General features: G+C 45.7%; 1 protein-coding gene and 1 long non-coding RNA gene across 3 annotated transcripts in view; one reads left to right on the forward strand and one right to left on the reverse strand.

Moving 5' to 3' along the window:
- GLRA1 (glycine receptor alpha 1) overlaps positions 1 to 3,480 on the forward strand; it is a 64,153-nt gene extending 60,673 nt beyond the window's left edge. The window contains exon 9 of one of the 2 annotated variants that reach the window (XM_036311798.1): positions 3,166 to 3,480. In XM_036311798.1, the coding sequence (XP_036167691.1) occupies positions 3,166 to 3,480 (315 nt within the window). The remainder of the gene's footprint in view (positions 1 to 3,165) is intronic. The other variant, XM_036311799.1, reaches the window with a different exon arrangement.
- Positions 3,481 to 5,637: 2,157 nt separating this feature from the next.
- Positions 5,638 to 13,207, reverse strand: LOC118657613. The gene is made up of 3 exons (XR_004968057.1): positions 10,198 to 13,207; positions 8,677 to 8,839; positions 5,638 to 5,835 (listed from the first exon to the last, which is right to left on the reverse strand). It is a non-coding gene; the product is annotated as an uncharacterized LOC118657613 (long non-coding RNA).
- Positions 13,208 to 17,292: the final 4,085 nt, after the last annotated feature.

Here is a 17,292-nt window from a genome sequence, read left to right on the forward strand (position 1 = left end):
ATCAGAGAACCCACTCTTCTCTCCAGCCTCATCTTCACATTTGATTGCTGTGGGTGTCACTGGATTTGACCTCCAAGCCAATTGGCTGTGAGGACTAGCTGTGACTACAGTGGGAGAGCTGCTGTGCAGGAGACACCCCTATGGAGCAGGATTGCTTCAGTGGGACTTTGGTGCTGAGTCTGCCCCTTGAGTGTTGCTTGAAGATTTGTAGAGTTGTAATCTGCTATGGTCTGAAGCTGTCTACCAGGTGCACTGGCTCTGGGGCCTCCCAGGAGGTGCAAAGTCAGCCACTGACTGAGGCCACCTAGCAAGAGCTACAGAGAGATCTACAGATTCCTCCTATTTGTATCAGGTTTGGAAGTGCCCAGGTGAGGCCTAGCTGTGAAGCATAGCAGGCTGGTGCTGGTGCCAGGTCTTGGGCCTTTTATTGATAAGTTTGGGGCACACTGACACCAAATGCAGCTTGAGAGATATTAGCAAAGTCTGAAGCCTGAGCCAAGATAAGCCATTCATATGGAAAAGTTGCTGCATACAGCTTGGGTGGGGCTACAAATTGGATGGGGCGGGGTCTCAGGGAATCACCAGGGCAGAGCAAACAGTGTGTTCCAGGTTGATGGGGCTCAGATATGGTTGCCAGTCAGCCCTGGGGCAGAGAAAGTCTCGGCATAGGAACAATGACCCCTGTGAGCCACCCCCAAATTCTTACCCCAAAGCCAGACAATCCAGTTCCTCCCTTTATGTGTCTAGATCTCCCAATGCCTCCTGGCACTGGAGCTCAGAGGAAGCGAGTCTGAGTAAGTTCATGCCTCGCCCTTTAAGAGAAAAACCTGGGTCTCAGGCAACCTCCATGTCCTCGGCCACAATCCCCACTGGTTTTTACAGTCTGAAGTTACAGGGACTTCTCTTCCCATCTCTGGGACCCTCGGTGGGGGGGAGTCTGGTGTGGGGCTGGGACTCCTTGTTCCTCACGGTGGCCTCTGCGGTTTAAAAAAAAAAAAATGGTACACGTGGATGCTGGACCAGCCCCTTCCATGCCTCTGCCCCTCCTACCGGTCTCAGTGTGCTTTCTTTTTTACTTTTCTAGTTGTAGGACTTCCATTCAGCCAGCTTTCAGGTGGTTCTGAATGATAGTTGTTCTGTAATTTAGTTGTCATTTTGATGTGGTTGTGGGAGGCAGCGAGTACCGGACTTTACCTACGCTGCCATCTTCTCATTTATTATTTATGCACTTTCTCTGTTGCCCCTGTGCGTCCCCAACTCCCTGCCTTAAGCTCACTACCAACATGCCTGCTGCCCTCATCCTTCTTGTCTCTCCGTTTCTGAGCTAAGTGATCTTGCCCTGTTCGTATGTCCATTCAGTGTTGAGGGGTCAATGAATGTGATAGACTTTACTCTGAGTTCACAGAGCTTACAGTATAATGAGAGAGGTAGACATCAATTGAGGAATACAATGTGTTAAAAGCTTCAAGGAAGGGGGGGGGCAGTGTACAGGGACCTTATGGACAACATGCAGGGACTCCTAGCCTATTTCTGAGCTCAAAGTCTTCTGAGTAAGAATTCAGTGGAAGCCGAAACCGGTTTGGCTCAGTGGATAGAGCATCGGCCTGCGGACTGAAATGTCCCAGATTCGATTCCGGTCAAGGGCATGTGCCTGGGTTGCGGGCACATCCCCAGTAGGAGATGTGCAGGAGGCAGCTGATCGATGTTTCTCTCTCATCGATGTTTCTAACTTTCTATCTCTCTCCCTTCCTCTCCTTAAAAACTCAAAAAAATATATTAAAAAAAAAAAAAAAAGAATTCAGTGGAAGAGAAGGAGTTGGAAGCAGGACTGGAGGTAGGAGTGTGCCCCAGGCAGAGAGGACAGATGGACTAGGGGCCCGGAGTTAGAGAGCGAGTGTGGCATTTCCGACCCCATGGAAACGTTTCAGGGTGAGTGGAGCACAAGATGCCAGAGAGACAACAGCACAGATGAGACTGGAGAGGCAGGCAGGGTCCTCCCTCAGAGCTCACATGGAAAGAACACAAAGCTACACACGACGAGAGCAGACAATGGAGCCTCTATGATTCTGATCCAGGCAAGATGACTTAGCTCAGGGAGGGAGAGACGAGAAGGATAGGGCAGCAGGCGTGTTAATGTGAGCCTAAGGGAGGTGGGGTGCACAGGGATCACTCAGGAAGTGCCACAATGCTGGCAGGTGTGCACAGGGAGAGAAAAGCCTGTAAAGCAGAGGTTCTCAACCTGTGGGTCGCTACCCCTTTGGGGGTCGAACAACCCTTTCACAGGGGTCACCTAAGACCATCGGAAAACACATATATAATTACATATTGTTTTTGTGATTAATCACTATGTTTTAATTATGTTCAATTTGTAACAATGAAATTGGGGGGTCACCACAACATGAGGAACTGTATTAAGGGTCGCGGCATTAGGAAGGTTGAGAACCACTGCTGTAAAGGTAAGTGGGAGCCAAATAATGAAGGGCCTTGAACGAAAACCTGATACAGGCCTAGAGCTATGTCTGAGGCCCACAACTGCCAGGGATATGGGGACATGGAAGTAGGAAGAAGCTGTGGCTTCCCGGCTTAAGAAACACAGGTGAGGCCCACAGCACTCGCTCCCTCCTGGACAATTCGCACCCTCGCCCCCACCCACACACAAGAAGATATTAACTGGGGATGGGGGTGGGGGAGGAGGGCAAGGAGGCAACAGAAGCAAAGCAGGGGATCTCTCCAAATTGTCCCCTGGATTTCCAATAAAGCAGCATCCTGAGTGTGTACTCATCTCTGACCTCTGATGGGCAAAAGAACCTTTGAGGTAGTGAGATGACTCTTACCCCCACTTGTAGGTAAAAATGCAATAAAATAAACCCTGAGACTCACAGAAGAAAGTGACTTGCCTAAAGTCCTACAGTTAGAAGGTAATAGAGCTGACAGGCGAACTCGGGTCTCAGGATCCTATGCCTCGTTTCTATCCCCTGGTTTGCATCTGTTTAAGGCACACGAGCGGCGCCCCTCTATAAGGCATAACTCCCCAGCCAGCCAGAAAGCCTCAGAATCCTGGAGTGGTGCAGGGAGGCAGGGAGGCCGGGAGGGCCAGAAGGCATGGCCTGGCCCCGGGGAGTGCCTTGCAGGGAGGGTGCCCAGCCCCTGTCTTATTTTAAGTAGAGCCCCATGTTGAATCTATTCCAGGAGGATGAGGCGGGAGAGGGCCGCTTCAACTTCTCTGCCTATGGGATGGGCCCAGCCTGTCTACAGGCCAAGGATGGCATCTCGGTCAAGGGCGCCAACAACAACAACACCACCAACCCAGCTCCTGCGCCGTCCAAGACCCCGGAGGAGATGCGAAAACTCTTCATCCAGAGGGCCAAGAAGATCGACAAAATATCGCGCATCGGCTTCCCCATGGCCTTCCTCATCTTCAACATGTTCTACTGGATCATCTACAAGATCGTCCGCAGGGAGGACGTCCACAACCAGTGACGGGTCTGGGACGGGGGAGGCTGGGAGCGGGTGGTAGGACCAGCACAGGCATCTGAGAGGCGAGGAAGGGGCGGGAGAGGGCGGGGCACGCACACACGATCCCACTCTCTCTGCACAGCGTGCGATAGCAAGAGGCAGCGATGCATGAGTCTTACAATGTGGCACTCTCTATTTAACCACGGGGAGCTGGGGGGAGGGGGTTTCTAACATAGGAACTGAGGGGTGGGGAGGAAGGGAGGGGGTTTTTTTGGGGGGGAGGGGAGGTCCACGGGCTGTACAGTTTTCCAGTTTGGAAGGAGAGTGCAGCCTGCCCCAGAGCAGAAGGAAAGCAATGTAATATATGATATATATTCATGCTTACTATTAATGCAAACCCACAAGAACAAACGATGTTTCTTAACCTATCAGCCTAGTAACTGCTTAAATTGTTAAAGTCACGGAAGTGATGGACACTTTTTTCCCAGAGTGGAAACAGTCACAAATAAGCTTGCTCTGGTGTGTGGCCGCATCACACCCCTCCAAACGCCATGCCTATCTTCACGCCCACCCAGGTGGACACATGCCAAAGCTTCCGCCTCTGCTTCCACAGGGCTGTGCGGCCAGAGCGTGGCAGTGCGCGTGGGAGAGCTGGAGCGCAGAAGGGAGTGACTAAAGAGATGGGACATTTCAGAGGCGCAAGGATGGAGAATGCAGATAACCCTGCGCAGTCCTCACGTCTCAGGCTAAGGGTCGCGCCCGCCCCCCTCTGCTCCCTCTCGCTTCTGTGCTCCAGCACGCACCCCCTTACCGTCCACCGCCGCCCAGAAACGCCACCATGGTCTTCTCATTATATTGCCAATATGCAATCTTTTTTATGGTTAAAAAAAAAAGTAATAATCTCAAGAAATAATGTGCATAGACTTGAGTGTAAACAGATGCACTTTTTCAAATGTCTATTTTTTTGGAAAGTCTCTTTGGAATTGCAAATGGCTATATATTTGGGAAGGTGGGGTCGGTGGAATGAATGAATTTATTATAGGTGGTTCTGCAGAGTGAAGTTTTAAGAGAGAGAGGCGGGTATTGAAGCTGCTACAGCTTAGATATATACGGGTGGGAAGAAATGGGAATGTGTAGAAAGTCTGTTCATTATATTTTGACATTTCATGTACCGCAAATAATGTGGGAGCTTGGGGGGGGGGGGTGACCCCATTATATTTTTATAAGTCTTTTTTTTTTCTTTTTCGGTGCTTTGTTTAGCTTTAACATTTAGGAAAGTTGGACAACTATTTCTCTTTCCTTCTAACTCTGATGTGCCAGACCTAACCCTGGATAGGGAGGGCACCCCAGAAAGAAAGGAGAGACTAGAACATGGATTGTAAGGGGAGGGAGATCCAACAGAAGGGCCCAGTTGCTCCCAAATGGCAGCCTGCAAGGGGGGCTGCAGAGGAAAGAGGGGCTGTCTCCGGCAGCCTCTGCCCCTCTCTGCCAACCCCACCAGGCCTGAAGCACTGGCACCACGGCTGTGGCCTTCTCCCCGCTCTGGTCAGTAACCAGGATACCGGGTTCCACTCCTTTCTTTGCACTTTAGTGTCTTGGCTTTGGCTCAGTCAGTCGATGGTAAGACAGAGCTGACAATCAGTTTGTACTGCGGCTTGGGATTTCACTTGTGTCTTTAGAGTGTCCCCAACCTGGGGCAGGACCCAGATGAGACGCTGGTAGCCTAACCCCTCCCTAAAGCACTCTTCTCCTGTTCCCTGAGGCACAATCGCTGATGCCTACAGAGGCCAAGACAAGGATCTAGAAGGACTTAGGTAAAGGAGATGCACTATGCAGCCAAAAAGGGATTTGGCTCTGGGGCTTAAGGACAGAGCTGTTTACAGGGGCTTCCAAGGCCAGTGAGTCATGCCTCCCCTTCTCCGGGCTGTGCAAACCAGAGAGCTGAACTGTGTTCTGGCCCCGGATGATGTGGGCAAAACCTGGAATCTTTTTCTGAGAAGCACTGACAGAGGGGAGCCAAGTGTGGGGGGGGGGGGGGTGTCTCTCATCCAAGACCATCCTTTCCCACCATAAACTTGTGTCTATGGAAGAAAAGTTAAGTAGAGGGTTTGGAACACTACCAGTTCAAGACCAGCATATCCGCCTTTGAGCTGCTGTTAGCGCCTTTCGCTAGCACGATGTTCACTTTATTTAAGGGGGAAGATCCATTCGTGAGTCTTCGAAGAGGCTACTAGCCCCTTTCACTTAGCACTTTATTTAAAAGAAAAATTACTTTTTAATGAAAAAATTAAAGAGGCCCTTCTCCCTACTTTACTCATTGCTGGTCTGAATTCAGAAAGCCTGAAGTCTGGGTGAGTCAGGCAACGAAGGCGCCAGGCCCTGCAGGGGACAAGAGACAGTGCCAATTGTTGAGACATTCTGCCTCCACCCAAACAGCAAAACCCGCAGATTTCAAACTGGGCCCCTGAATGAAGCGTCCAGAATCTCTGAGACAGAAACCCCCGGGCCATTTGCCCAAGCCCGGCTGGGTCCTTGACCTTCTGCCCATATTCAACTTGCAGGCCCACTGGGAGCTGCCGGGTCTAGCAGACAGTATCCAACAGACAACAGAATGATCTCCTTAGGACACAGAGCGGGGATGTCACTGGAATCTTCTCTTGGATTATTCCAAACATGGGATCCCTCATGAAAAACAAATGTGAGTGGATGCCTTACAGCAGGGAAAGGAACCTGAATTCTAGGCCTGCCTCTAACCTGCTGGGTGACTTGGGGTAAATGACTAAGCTTTACTTTCTCTAAATGCACGTGGGGAGAGTGGCGTAGGTGGCCTCTAACTCCCTCCTCGCTCTAACTGTGCTTGAGCTGGTCGTCGGGACATTCACACCGCAAACAGTTTAATGTAACCTTGACTTCTGAACCTCCCCGGTGGACACGCACATATATGTACACACGTACGTGGACCCACACAATTCTTGTTGCCCTCCTTTGAAAAATTGGCAGTTTCATTTTTTCTCTTGCTCTGCTTTACCAAAGGGGAACCGTGGTGGGGTAAATATCAGCCATTATAAAGTCAAAACTGGTATCATGCCTACAGGGCGCATGCTCAAGAAGTCATTCTCATTCGTGTATAATGTCAGTAAGGATTTAGCAATAAACTTCATGGACTTCATCATTATAGAAAATCAAACTAGAGGATTTAGGCCAAATACTTTTTAGGTGGCTCCAACAAATAGGACAATACTTTTTGAATTTATGGTTTAGAGGATACCATGGCTTAGCACTACATCTGCCAAGTGCCACTGTGAGGGGGAAACTGACTTAGGTGTAATGAGTGGTTCACTGGTTTTCACACCCTACATATGTATAGACCAGTATCTATGCATGAAGGGAGAGTTTATACTGGCACAGAGGAGTTGATTTCACCCACCCCCAAAACTGCAGTTATTCCTGGGAGCCAAATTTAGGAGATAGCAATTAAGCAGACAGATTAATACCAGTAACTTCCCACCTATTAGTTTATAATGTATCTCATTTGTTTCAAGAGCAGCCTAAATAAATGACTCAGCTCTGCCACCCTCTGGTCCCTTTAAACATTCAAAAACCTGCTCTTAGCTAAAGCTATGGGGAATGACCAAGGACGGCCGTGAATAGAAAGAAAATTGAGTGTGCATGCTCACGAGAGATACCTTGAATATAACTCTATTTTTAGTTCAAGTCTAGAAAAACAAAAGGTCATTTGATCCAAATTATTTCTTCTTCTTTTTTTTTTTTTTTTAAATATATTTTATTGATTTTTTACAGAGAGGAAGGGAGAGAGATAGAGAGTTAGAAACATCGATGAGAGAGAATCATCGATCAGCTGCCTCCTGCACATCTCCTACTGGGGATGTGCCCGCAACCCAGGTACATGCCCTTGACCGGAATCGAACCTGGGACCTCTCAGTCCGCAGGCCGACGCTCTATCCACTGAGCCAAACCGGTTTCGGCAATTATTTCTTCTTTTAAGCTTTCGATAAATAAGAAATGTATCCTTCTATGAAGCTCACCAATCTTTTTCAAAGGCTTTTTTTTTGTACTGGGGAGAAAGTAAATATGGCAGGACATGGTTCCTTTCCTTCAAAGTACCCATTTTCATGAGCATCATTAAAAAGAGGCTCTATAATGTTAGGTTGCCAAGTAGATTGGTGCCCCAGGTAAGCGGATACAATCACTGATAAGTCGGTCTTTTGTGAAAATTAGATTCCTTAGTTAATTGCAACACATTGACATTGAAGGGAGTTGTCATTGTGTCTGCAGGAACTGCCTCCTTGGTAGGAACAGCTGGCAAGCAGAGGGCTCGGTAGTGGTGCAATCGTGCCAGCTTCAGGACTGGGTTGAAATCTGGGATTTGCCGCCATTCCCCAGTCCAGCTGGAAGCCAAGGCCTGGACAATGAGCACCCCTCTGGAAGCTATCTGATTTATTCAACCAGCACCTGCTGCACACTCTACCCCCACTCTGCAAGGCAGTGAGGAGATGGGGTTTTCTCTCTGCACTCCATTTCTCGGATTAACCAGAAAGCTTCTCTGAGGGGCTGGTGAGGTCTGTTGAGAAAGAGTAAATGGCTCTCTACCCATGATATAAAGCATCGTTAATTCATGAACCAAAGAGACCAAAAATTCTCTAAATAGACAAGCAGGAAAGAGGTTTTTAAGATATAGTTTAGCTTTTTTCCCCTTCTCTTGGAAACCCACTCTAGAAGTTTGAACTAAGGACCCCCCTCTTTTCCTGCAGCTCCATGAAGCTAGCAACAGGAGCTTATCCTGGCCAATGGGAAGTATAAAAGAACTAGGGCCTTGCTTGATTGAGCTGGCTTACTTTTAACAACTTGTATCAGTGTAAGGAAGAGTGTATGTTGGACAGGTTTTGGTCTCACAGTATCCTGAAATTCCAACAGGCAGAACACCTTGGATAGGTTGAAATCCCTGTAGATTCAAACTTTTAAAGCCCTAGCCGGTTTGTCTCAGTGGATAGAGAGTCGGCCTGTGGACTGAAGGGTTGTCATAGCGTGTGCAGAAGGCAACCAATCAATGTGTTTCTCTTACATCGATAGTTCTCTCTGTTCTTCCCTCTCTCTTCTTTTAGTTCAAGTCTAGAAATCACTTTTAAAAATCACTTTTAAATATCCTGAAATGCTTCCCTCCCCACCCTAAACCAATATCAAGAGAATGAAAACACTGACTTTTTTCTGACTGTCCACGCTGAAGTTCTGAGGATACCAAGGCGTTCAAGGGTGCCCTGCAAGCATCTCTCCCAGGCCTGAGTGGCCTAGAATCGTGAGGGCCCAGGCTAGATGAGGCTTCTATCAATTTTTCCTCCTGTTGCTTCCTTAAGGATTTCTCAAGCTGTAAAGACAGCAATGGCAGGAAACGGGTTTGCTCATACATGGGTGCTATTTCATGCTGTTTAGATGGAGCTGTGTGGTTATTTAAAGTGATAATTAAGGTGCTTTATCATTCTTTGGAACAGCAAAATGAATTCCAAAGTAGAAATTATTGTCCAATAATTTTTAGGATAATTAAGGCTTTTTCAGCTAGCATCCAAACCATTACTTCTTCCTCCGTTGCTCCCCTCCTCCCACCGCCTCCCTCTGTCTGCATCACCTCTGTCTCATCAGTCTGCGCATCTCATTTTGAGACTAAGCTCTGCCAGAGGATGCTGGTTTATTTCTGAGGGGGCGGGGATGTGCGGGGACTAGAACGGACCTAGGAGCTCCTGTCTCATTTGTTTTAAGGCTGCGGTTTCTATTCCCTCCTCTGGCCCGTGCAGTTTGAAATTTCACTGCTCTGAAAATCTCCACAGGAACACTGGGTCGAGAAGTCAGAGTATAGAGAATGGCAAGCCAAAAATATACCCTTCAGAGAGCCCAGCAACAAAAATGGTATTTTACATAAGGCCAATAACCAGCTACAGAGCAGTACCAGCTAACTAGTCTGAGGATGAAAAGCACTTGCTGGCTGCATGCAGGTTCCAGGCATAATGGGTCCCCATCCCCACACCTGAGCTGCTTCACAGTCAGCTGCATTGCCTTGTTCCTGGCCTGCCACCCTTTTTCAGATCCAGCTGCTTCCTTATGCAACCTTAGAAACCCAGTGTCCTATGTAAACACATCTGCCTTCCAAGGTAGACAGAGGTCAGTTGGAAATGGTCCTCATTCTGGCGCTACCTTGGGCTCACGTTTCTTGGCTGGCTTACTCCCCTGTAAAAAGAGGGGATTGGCCCTAGCCACTTTGGTTCAGTGGATAGAACATTGGCCTGCGGGCTAAAGGGTGCCAGGTTCGATTCTGGTCAAGGGCATGTACCTCGGTTGCAGGCTTGATCCTGGTTGGGGCACGTGCCAGAGGCAACCAATCAATGTGTCTCTCTCACATCGATGTTTCTCTCTCTCAGTCTCTCCCCGTCCCTTCCACTCTCTAAAAATCAATGGAAAAATATCCTTGGTTGAGGATTAACAAAAAATAAAAAGAGGGGGTTGAAGGAGAATTTTCAAAGCCAAACTCTGGATACTTTCATGGGAAGGACGTGTTATAAAATGCTTCACTATTTCCCCATTTCACTGTCACACTTAGAGCCTTCCAGGGACAGGTAGGGAGAGGTTGAGACAGAGGGGTCTTGGCCCTCAAGGAGACTAGTCTTCACTTTCCTGCCATCAGTCAAGGTATTTCCCAGCACCGAGGACTTGCCTCTCAGACTAGCTTCTCACCTGCGAATGCCATCAAACACCAGGACATTGCACCGGGCATTTTAGCAGGCATGTCCTGTGGAGGCTGTGGCCCACTTTCCAGGGCACCTGTGTGAATTCGCTCTGCCAGAGCCTCTGGAAGAATCAAAGAGAAATGTGTCAGAGCAGAACCCGTGAAACTGCCCTCGGGAAGTGACTGCAGTGACTCCAGTCCCCTCCCAGCCTGATCCCAGCCCCCTAACAAGACATAATTTAAATATAACCAGAAACTTCCAGCAAGACTGAAGAATATTTCCGTTAATGTAGGTGTAGTTACAGGCAGAAAAAAAATGGGACTGCTCCAGACAATTGGGGGAGGGGGGTCAGCTAAATTCATACCATTAGGTAGGCTACACTAATAAAAAGAAAAAAAATATTAGAGCAAGTGTAGCTGGAGTTGGGCCAGCGCTCTCCACTCCAGCTGTCTCCACTCCCCACCCCCAAACAAAACCTCACCCTGGCAACCCTGAAATTGCTTCCACACTCCTGTAGCTCCAACAAATACTGTTTGTCATCAGAAAACACTGCTCCTGTCTTTCCCAACAGGGATGTGTTTATGCTCTATTTCAACGGGATCTCTTCAAAATGTCAATAGGGTGACATGACAAATGTTCTCAGTCTCCCTTCATCTGGCCCTGGAATTAATGAGAATATTGCAGACAAATTTTTTCTTGTTCCCAATGTTAAAAATTAAGACTTAAAATTAACACTGTAAAGAATTTCATATTTCCCATAATAATATGGAAACCATATTGTAAACCGTTTCCTACCATCACCATATAACTAGCCACTCCTTCTTTGCCCCTGAAAAAGATTTAAATCAGGGATTTTTTTTTTAAAGACCTCAAAAAATAAATAAAATAAGAAGAGCCCTCTAAAAGGGATAGCTGTTTCTATAAAACAAATATAGCAAAATGGTAACTGTGTATTCCAGGTGGTTAATAGAGATAGTCATCTAAAATGCTTCCACATTTTCCCCAGTTTCCTAGGGCCTCAATTTTCTTATCAGTAAAACAGGAGCAGTCAAGCTTGAAGGGTTTTCCCAGCTGTAAAGTTTTTCAAAAGGCCACTTCTCTAGTTGTCTTTTAATTGCAGAAAAAAATAGGAGGCCTTCTCGCAGACTCTAAGGTGGCCCCACTCTACATCTCATCCTCTCAGCTTTCCTCTAAATCCATTCCAGGTTCCCTCATATGGTGGGAAGGGTACCAGCTTGGAGGTGGTACCTCCAAAAGGCACACTATCCTGAACAAGACCATTACCTCTCTGACCTTCAGTTTCTTTATGGTTCAGGGGCAGTAATCTCCACATCACAGGTCCAATGTCCAGGTAAAATGACATCATGACTGCTAACTCCACCCCTACATTGCAAACTGGAAAGCATTCTCAGGATCTCAATCGCTATGAAACTCTCATCACTTCTTCCTGTTTGCCAGAAGAGGTCATCAAAGAGCTTTCTTTCCAAACCCAGACAGACTCCAAAAGGCCAAATCCACCGCCCTTCAGAGCAGCTGACTGACATCTCATGACCTGCTCAAGGCCCTCCTCACTGGTGAAATCACTCTGCTCACTGTTGCGCCTGGGCACGCTCTAGAGACCTCAATTCTAGTCCTGGTTACACTGATCCAGCACCTGCATCCCTTTCACCCAGAGATGTGAGCACCCACTGAACAGAAGGCACCATATTAAGTTCTGCGAATAGTTGCCATTCACATGCAGAGTAGTAGCGGACTGTGAAGAAACCTGGACTATCACAATTCTGCTATTGAACACCTCCTGTGTGTTTTTAAATAACAGAATTCCACAATGGCCCTGATCTTCTCATTTTACAGTTGAGGACAGTGAGCTCCAAAAGTTCCTTTCACCAGCCCAAGTCGAAACCTTGCAGAATTTGGACATGATTCTAAAGACAATGGGAAGCTAAGATTTGGAAACAGGCTTGACAGGTTTACATCTTCCACTTTCTGTTTTTGACCTCCAACAAATTATTTCACCCTGTGACCTCAGTCACCCACCTACCTCCCAAATTGTTGACTATAAAAATAAGTAATTGATGTAGTGTCATAAAAAAGCAGAATATATGAAATTGGTCCATTTCAACTGAATCTTATAACTTAATAAAAATTATGGAGCCTTTGGTACTTTCCAGTATACAAAAATTTAACTCCTATAATCTGTTAAATACCAGGGAGTACTATCTTGTACTAGAATGGAAATCCATCATCTTTTAGATCAAGAACCAAACGAGACAATCCTCGGTCTTCATCTTCTCAGAACTTGGTCATAAGCAACATAAACTTAGCCCATCTTAAAAGGTTGAGCACCTACTAATCCAGTGTCTGGTACATGAAGGATTTAGAGCGGATGTGAGGCCATGTTCCAGCTAGAGTTATGGAAGAACCCAAGCAGGGTGAGCAGCGGGCAGGTGGGAATCAATGGCATTTGGAGGACAATGACAACACACTCCCTGCTAACAGTCCTGCAGGAGTGATCTGCGTGTGCCCGGAGTGGCCTAGATTTGCCTGGAATCAAGAGTAAGGACTGCACCTTTTCTGGAGGTCTTCCCTAAATCTGGAATCCCTTTAAAACATTCACTCAACTAAGACGAGGCACATCCTACAAACATTGCAAGGCACGGGAATCAGAGGACTGTCCCTAACGACAGAATTTAAACTTAGTGAAGTGATATGTGATCTGGATAGGAGTCCTCCAACCCAGGGGATCATGTGGTAATAGAGACCAGAGAAAGAATTCAGAGGCGAGAAATTGGGTCTCACAGGAACCGCTCTTGGAGGACAGGATAGGTGAGCTCAGACTCTTAAAGTTATTTCCCATAGCAGTTTACTATCTGGATTTATATAATTGTGGTTTCACCTTTTAAATACGAGTAACTACTTATCCCAAGCAGGTGTTCAGGTAAAGAGGGAGCACCTCTCTATGAGATGCCATTGAAATGAGTAATAAAAGTGGGGGCAGACCGTAGCCAGTTTGGCTCTGTGATAGACCGTCAGCCTGTGGACCAAAAGGCCTCGGGGTCGGTTCCAGTTAAGGGCACATATCTCAATTGCAGGCTCCTCGCTGGCCCTGGCCCTGGTCAGGGTGCGTGCAGGAAGCAACCAGTCCACGTTTCTCTCACATCACATTTCTCAGGTGAGAATTTAAAAAAAAAAATTTTAAGTAGAAGCTGCTGCTTGTCTCCCCATCCTTTTGCTTCTGACCTAACAATCCCTTAAGTGACTTGATGTGCACAAACTAGGCCAGACCAGTTCACGGGACAAGGCCTCTGCTTACTCCAGTTCCTAGGACTCGGTTGGCCTGTCCATGTCTCTCTGCCTGCATCCAGAAGCTTGGCCTTTGGCAGAACAGGACCATGAGCTACAGCAGTGATGCCAGAATGTGTGGGCCACTGCTCTGAAGGCCAGGGCCAGTCCTGCATAGCTCTGCATGCTGGGGAGACAAAGGGCACTCTGAATGGCCTGTTGAGTGAGCCGTCAGGGTCACTGGGTGTGTAGGTAACTGCTATGTGCTATGTAATTAATTGCCTTGATATGATTTTTCAAAATGTCTCAGCATGGAGAAAGCAGCTCGGCCTCTCGGGGTTCATGTCAGAAGTGGAAGCTCAGGGAGGAGATCTCCATAGTTCGTGTCATAGCCAGGACTAACCTCCCTACACCTGCCTGTCATCCATCCACCTGCTGTTTATTAAATCACTGTGGCAAGAAGTGCAGTGTAAAAGCAGAGCATCAGAATAAAAGCCTCTTTTCTTACAATGTAAGAGGGGACAATAGAACTTCCAAAACAATCACCAATGAGGAATGCAGGAAATATGTATGAGAAAGGAGGGTGCCCAAAGTGGGCAGAAAACAGATCATGGAGCCTTTCAAGACCTGAGGGCCATTTGAGCAGCAGCACCTTAAAGAACAGGTGAGATTTTGACAGATGGGGAAAGAGTATTCCAGCAGAGGGAATAACAGGAGTAAAACATGGAGGTAAAAAAAACAAGGGGCACGTACAAGGTACCATGATTATCCGTTTGGTTCAAGTGTTGTGAATGGTAGGCACAGATAAAGCATGGAGTACATCATAACAACCTTAAAGTTCTAACAGACCCGGGGCACACCTTCAGGGGCTGAGAGTTCATTCTATCTCCTTCCCATTAGCTGACACTTCCAGCCTCATTCAGATTCTCTATACTTATTTGGGGGAACTTACCTTTTCCTTCATCTTAGAAGTAGACATAGTACCCACTAGAAATTCACATCTTCAAGGGCATTAATTCACCCCGACATATAGGAAGCACTTAGCACAGTTGTGCTCAGTAGGCACTGGAGAGGGGGATAATAGAGATACAATCAAGTCCTGATTCTACACTGAGATTGCTGGTCTATGGTGACTCTGAAAACCTTTCCAGAGCTTCATCTTTTGCAAGCCAGCCAGCCAGTACTTAGTACATGCAGGTACTTCTAAAGTAGAGCTTGTGGTGCAAATACTATTACCTTTTGTTAAACTGAATTAGAAAACAGCTGACCTGGAAGGAAAGTATAGCCTAGCATGTCCTTTTTATTTTCAGCTGCATCTAAAATGACTTCTCCCAACCTAGAGCATCTCTCCCTAGTCAAAGCATGAAGTCATGTTCATAAAGAAAAAAAGGTGTGAAGAGGAAAAAAGCCAAATATGAATTTTTTAAAAAGACAAATGTAACTGGTTTTTAATCAAGTCATTGCTAGTGTGTAAAATGAAAAGTTTCTTTCAGAAAGAGTTGCTTTCTTGATTAAACTCTTTAAAAAGAATACTGTGGGGAAAGAGATTAGAATTACCTACCCTAGTAAATGATTGGCCCAAATCTTTTTTAAAAGTGGTGCTTACATATCAAATAAGTAGTTTGCTAAAATCAATTTTTTTCCACATTAGGTATTTCTACGTCTTTCAAAGGTATGTGTACCATGCTCTGAGCATGCCATTAGCCAGAATATAGTAGGAAGCTAAAAAGGTGGGTGTTCCCATAATGCATTTCAAAGCATTAAATTTAAAATTTATACCATGAATTTAAGACATATTATTTCATATTTTAATCGTTCTATTTTCCAAGACTTAATCCATTATAGTATTTTCAGCACTAACAATAGTTAAATCCCAAAGGGGTGCATCCTACTTGTCTATTGGACAGGTGAAACGCCTACCCAATGTGATTCTTATGCATATTAGACAAACAATGGTGCAAAGGTCTCAAAAAGAACCCAAGAAACTATGCAGCCAAATTCTAATTTCAAGACAAGTCACAGCAAGGACCTCAGCTGCCTCTAAGTTCGAAAAACTGGACATCTTCCCTTCTGTAATTACATAGAAATGTACAAAGTGAACCACAAAGTGACCAAGACAAAACCCCTAATACTTTTAAGCCCTCTAGTAAGGTTGTCAAAGGGTGTCCGGGTCTCCTTGTCTGGATCTCATTGTCACGATCGACCTGTTGGCTAAAATCACTTCTTTAAAACTGAGAATTACTTCAATATAAAGAACTAGTGTCATTTGGGCAAAGAGCGGCTGGTGAATGATTGAAAGGGACAGTGACTGCTCACTTTCTAAGTGTTCAAACACACTGAAGTGTTTCCAAATCACAAATTATTTGGTCCTCTCTCCCAGGAAGGCCAGTTCCAGAGGCCTCATTCTCAAACTTGACTGGCCCAGGAAACCCATGGGAGGAGACCAAATTGCAGCCATATTTGTGGACACGCAGGAGGCATACCTGGTAACAGGATGAACAGGACTACTGGTGATATCCAATTCACAGCTAAGACATTAATGAGAAAGCAGTATTAGATTGATTTAAAACAGTCCAAAGTGAGTTGGAAATTATCAAATAAAGGCTCACTCATGCACTGGGGGAAAGGGTATTTTATTTACATGATTTATCATAAACTTAGTTTTAATTTTTTTTTTTTTTTTACTCAAGATTATCCACTAAGAGGCCAGTTTCTGCCAATAGAACCAGTGTCCTATCTCGTCTCACCAAAGCAAATGGCTCCTGCGTAACTGCAGCCATCTCCAAAGGACGCACCCTTCATGTTTGCTCCATTTCATTAGTTTAGGTATCCGCACAAAAGACCTACCCTTTGTCTTAACAGTTACCTGATTTGATATTTAGGCAGAATTCTTCTGCAAGTGACTTTACATTTTTACATTTCTTTTTTTCCAAAAAGGTAGCTGCCAACTGAAATGTGTTGTGACGGGGGTGGGGTAAACGTTTAGTATTTATTAACTTTCAAGAGCTCCAGCATATGTTACCTGAAACCTCACACATCAATTCATTACACTATAGCTACTCAAAGTTATTTTTAACCTCAAAGAACAGAAGGGCACCTATAATTCTGTGGTGACAATGCCAGCACAGGATGTGGAGACTGCTACAGGTAAGACAACTGAAGTTACAATTCTGTGATTCCCATACTTTAGGGAGATGTAAAATATATGCTGCGCTGGGCAGTGTGAATTAGTTAAGCTACAAAGTGCTTGATCACCTATGATGGAAGTTCAAGATCACTCATACTTCCACAGAAGAGACTACAAAAGTCGTAAGCCCACAGAGTAGTAACTGACAGCTAGCCAAAGTAAAAGAGAGTTCTAAGAAATACCTAGGGAAATCTTAAACAATTACGTGGCCTGGAAAACTGGGTCAGAATTACTCACAAAGCTCCTCATCCTTTCCCACAAGAAAATGTGACAGTATGTCTTTTATATGGAAATTTCTTTGTATATATGTATAAACTTGGTATGGCCTTAATGCTGCAGTTAAGGATTTGTTTGGCTACCACCTTAAGCAGCGTGTTAAGCAATCGCTTCCTTAATGTAACATTTTTACTTCTTACAGGACTCTTAACCTTAACCAACCTATTCCCTTTTGCCCCTTACTCCTCCCTGTTTTGCATGAAGTCATAAAAGTTATGGCAATTATTTTTTGGCTTGTAAAAAAAAAAAGTCTATTTCTGCAGTTTGAAGATGGAATGTAAAATTTCTGTGATACATGTATATAAAAATATATTTATTGAACCATCCATATACACATATCCATGCTGATTCCAATGA

Source organism: Myotis myotis, unplaced genomic scaffold (assembly GCF_014108235.1).
Source record: "Myotis myotis isolate mMyoMyo1 unplaced genomic scaffold, mMyoMyo1.p scaffold_m19_p_6, whole genome shotgun sequence".
In the NCBI taxonomy this organism is placed as follows: domain Eukaryota; kingdom Metazoa; phylum Chordata; class Mammalia; order Chiroptera; family Vespertilionidae; genus Myotis; species Myotis myotis.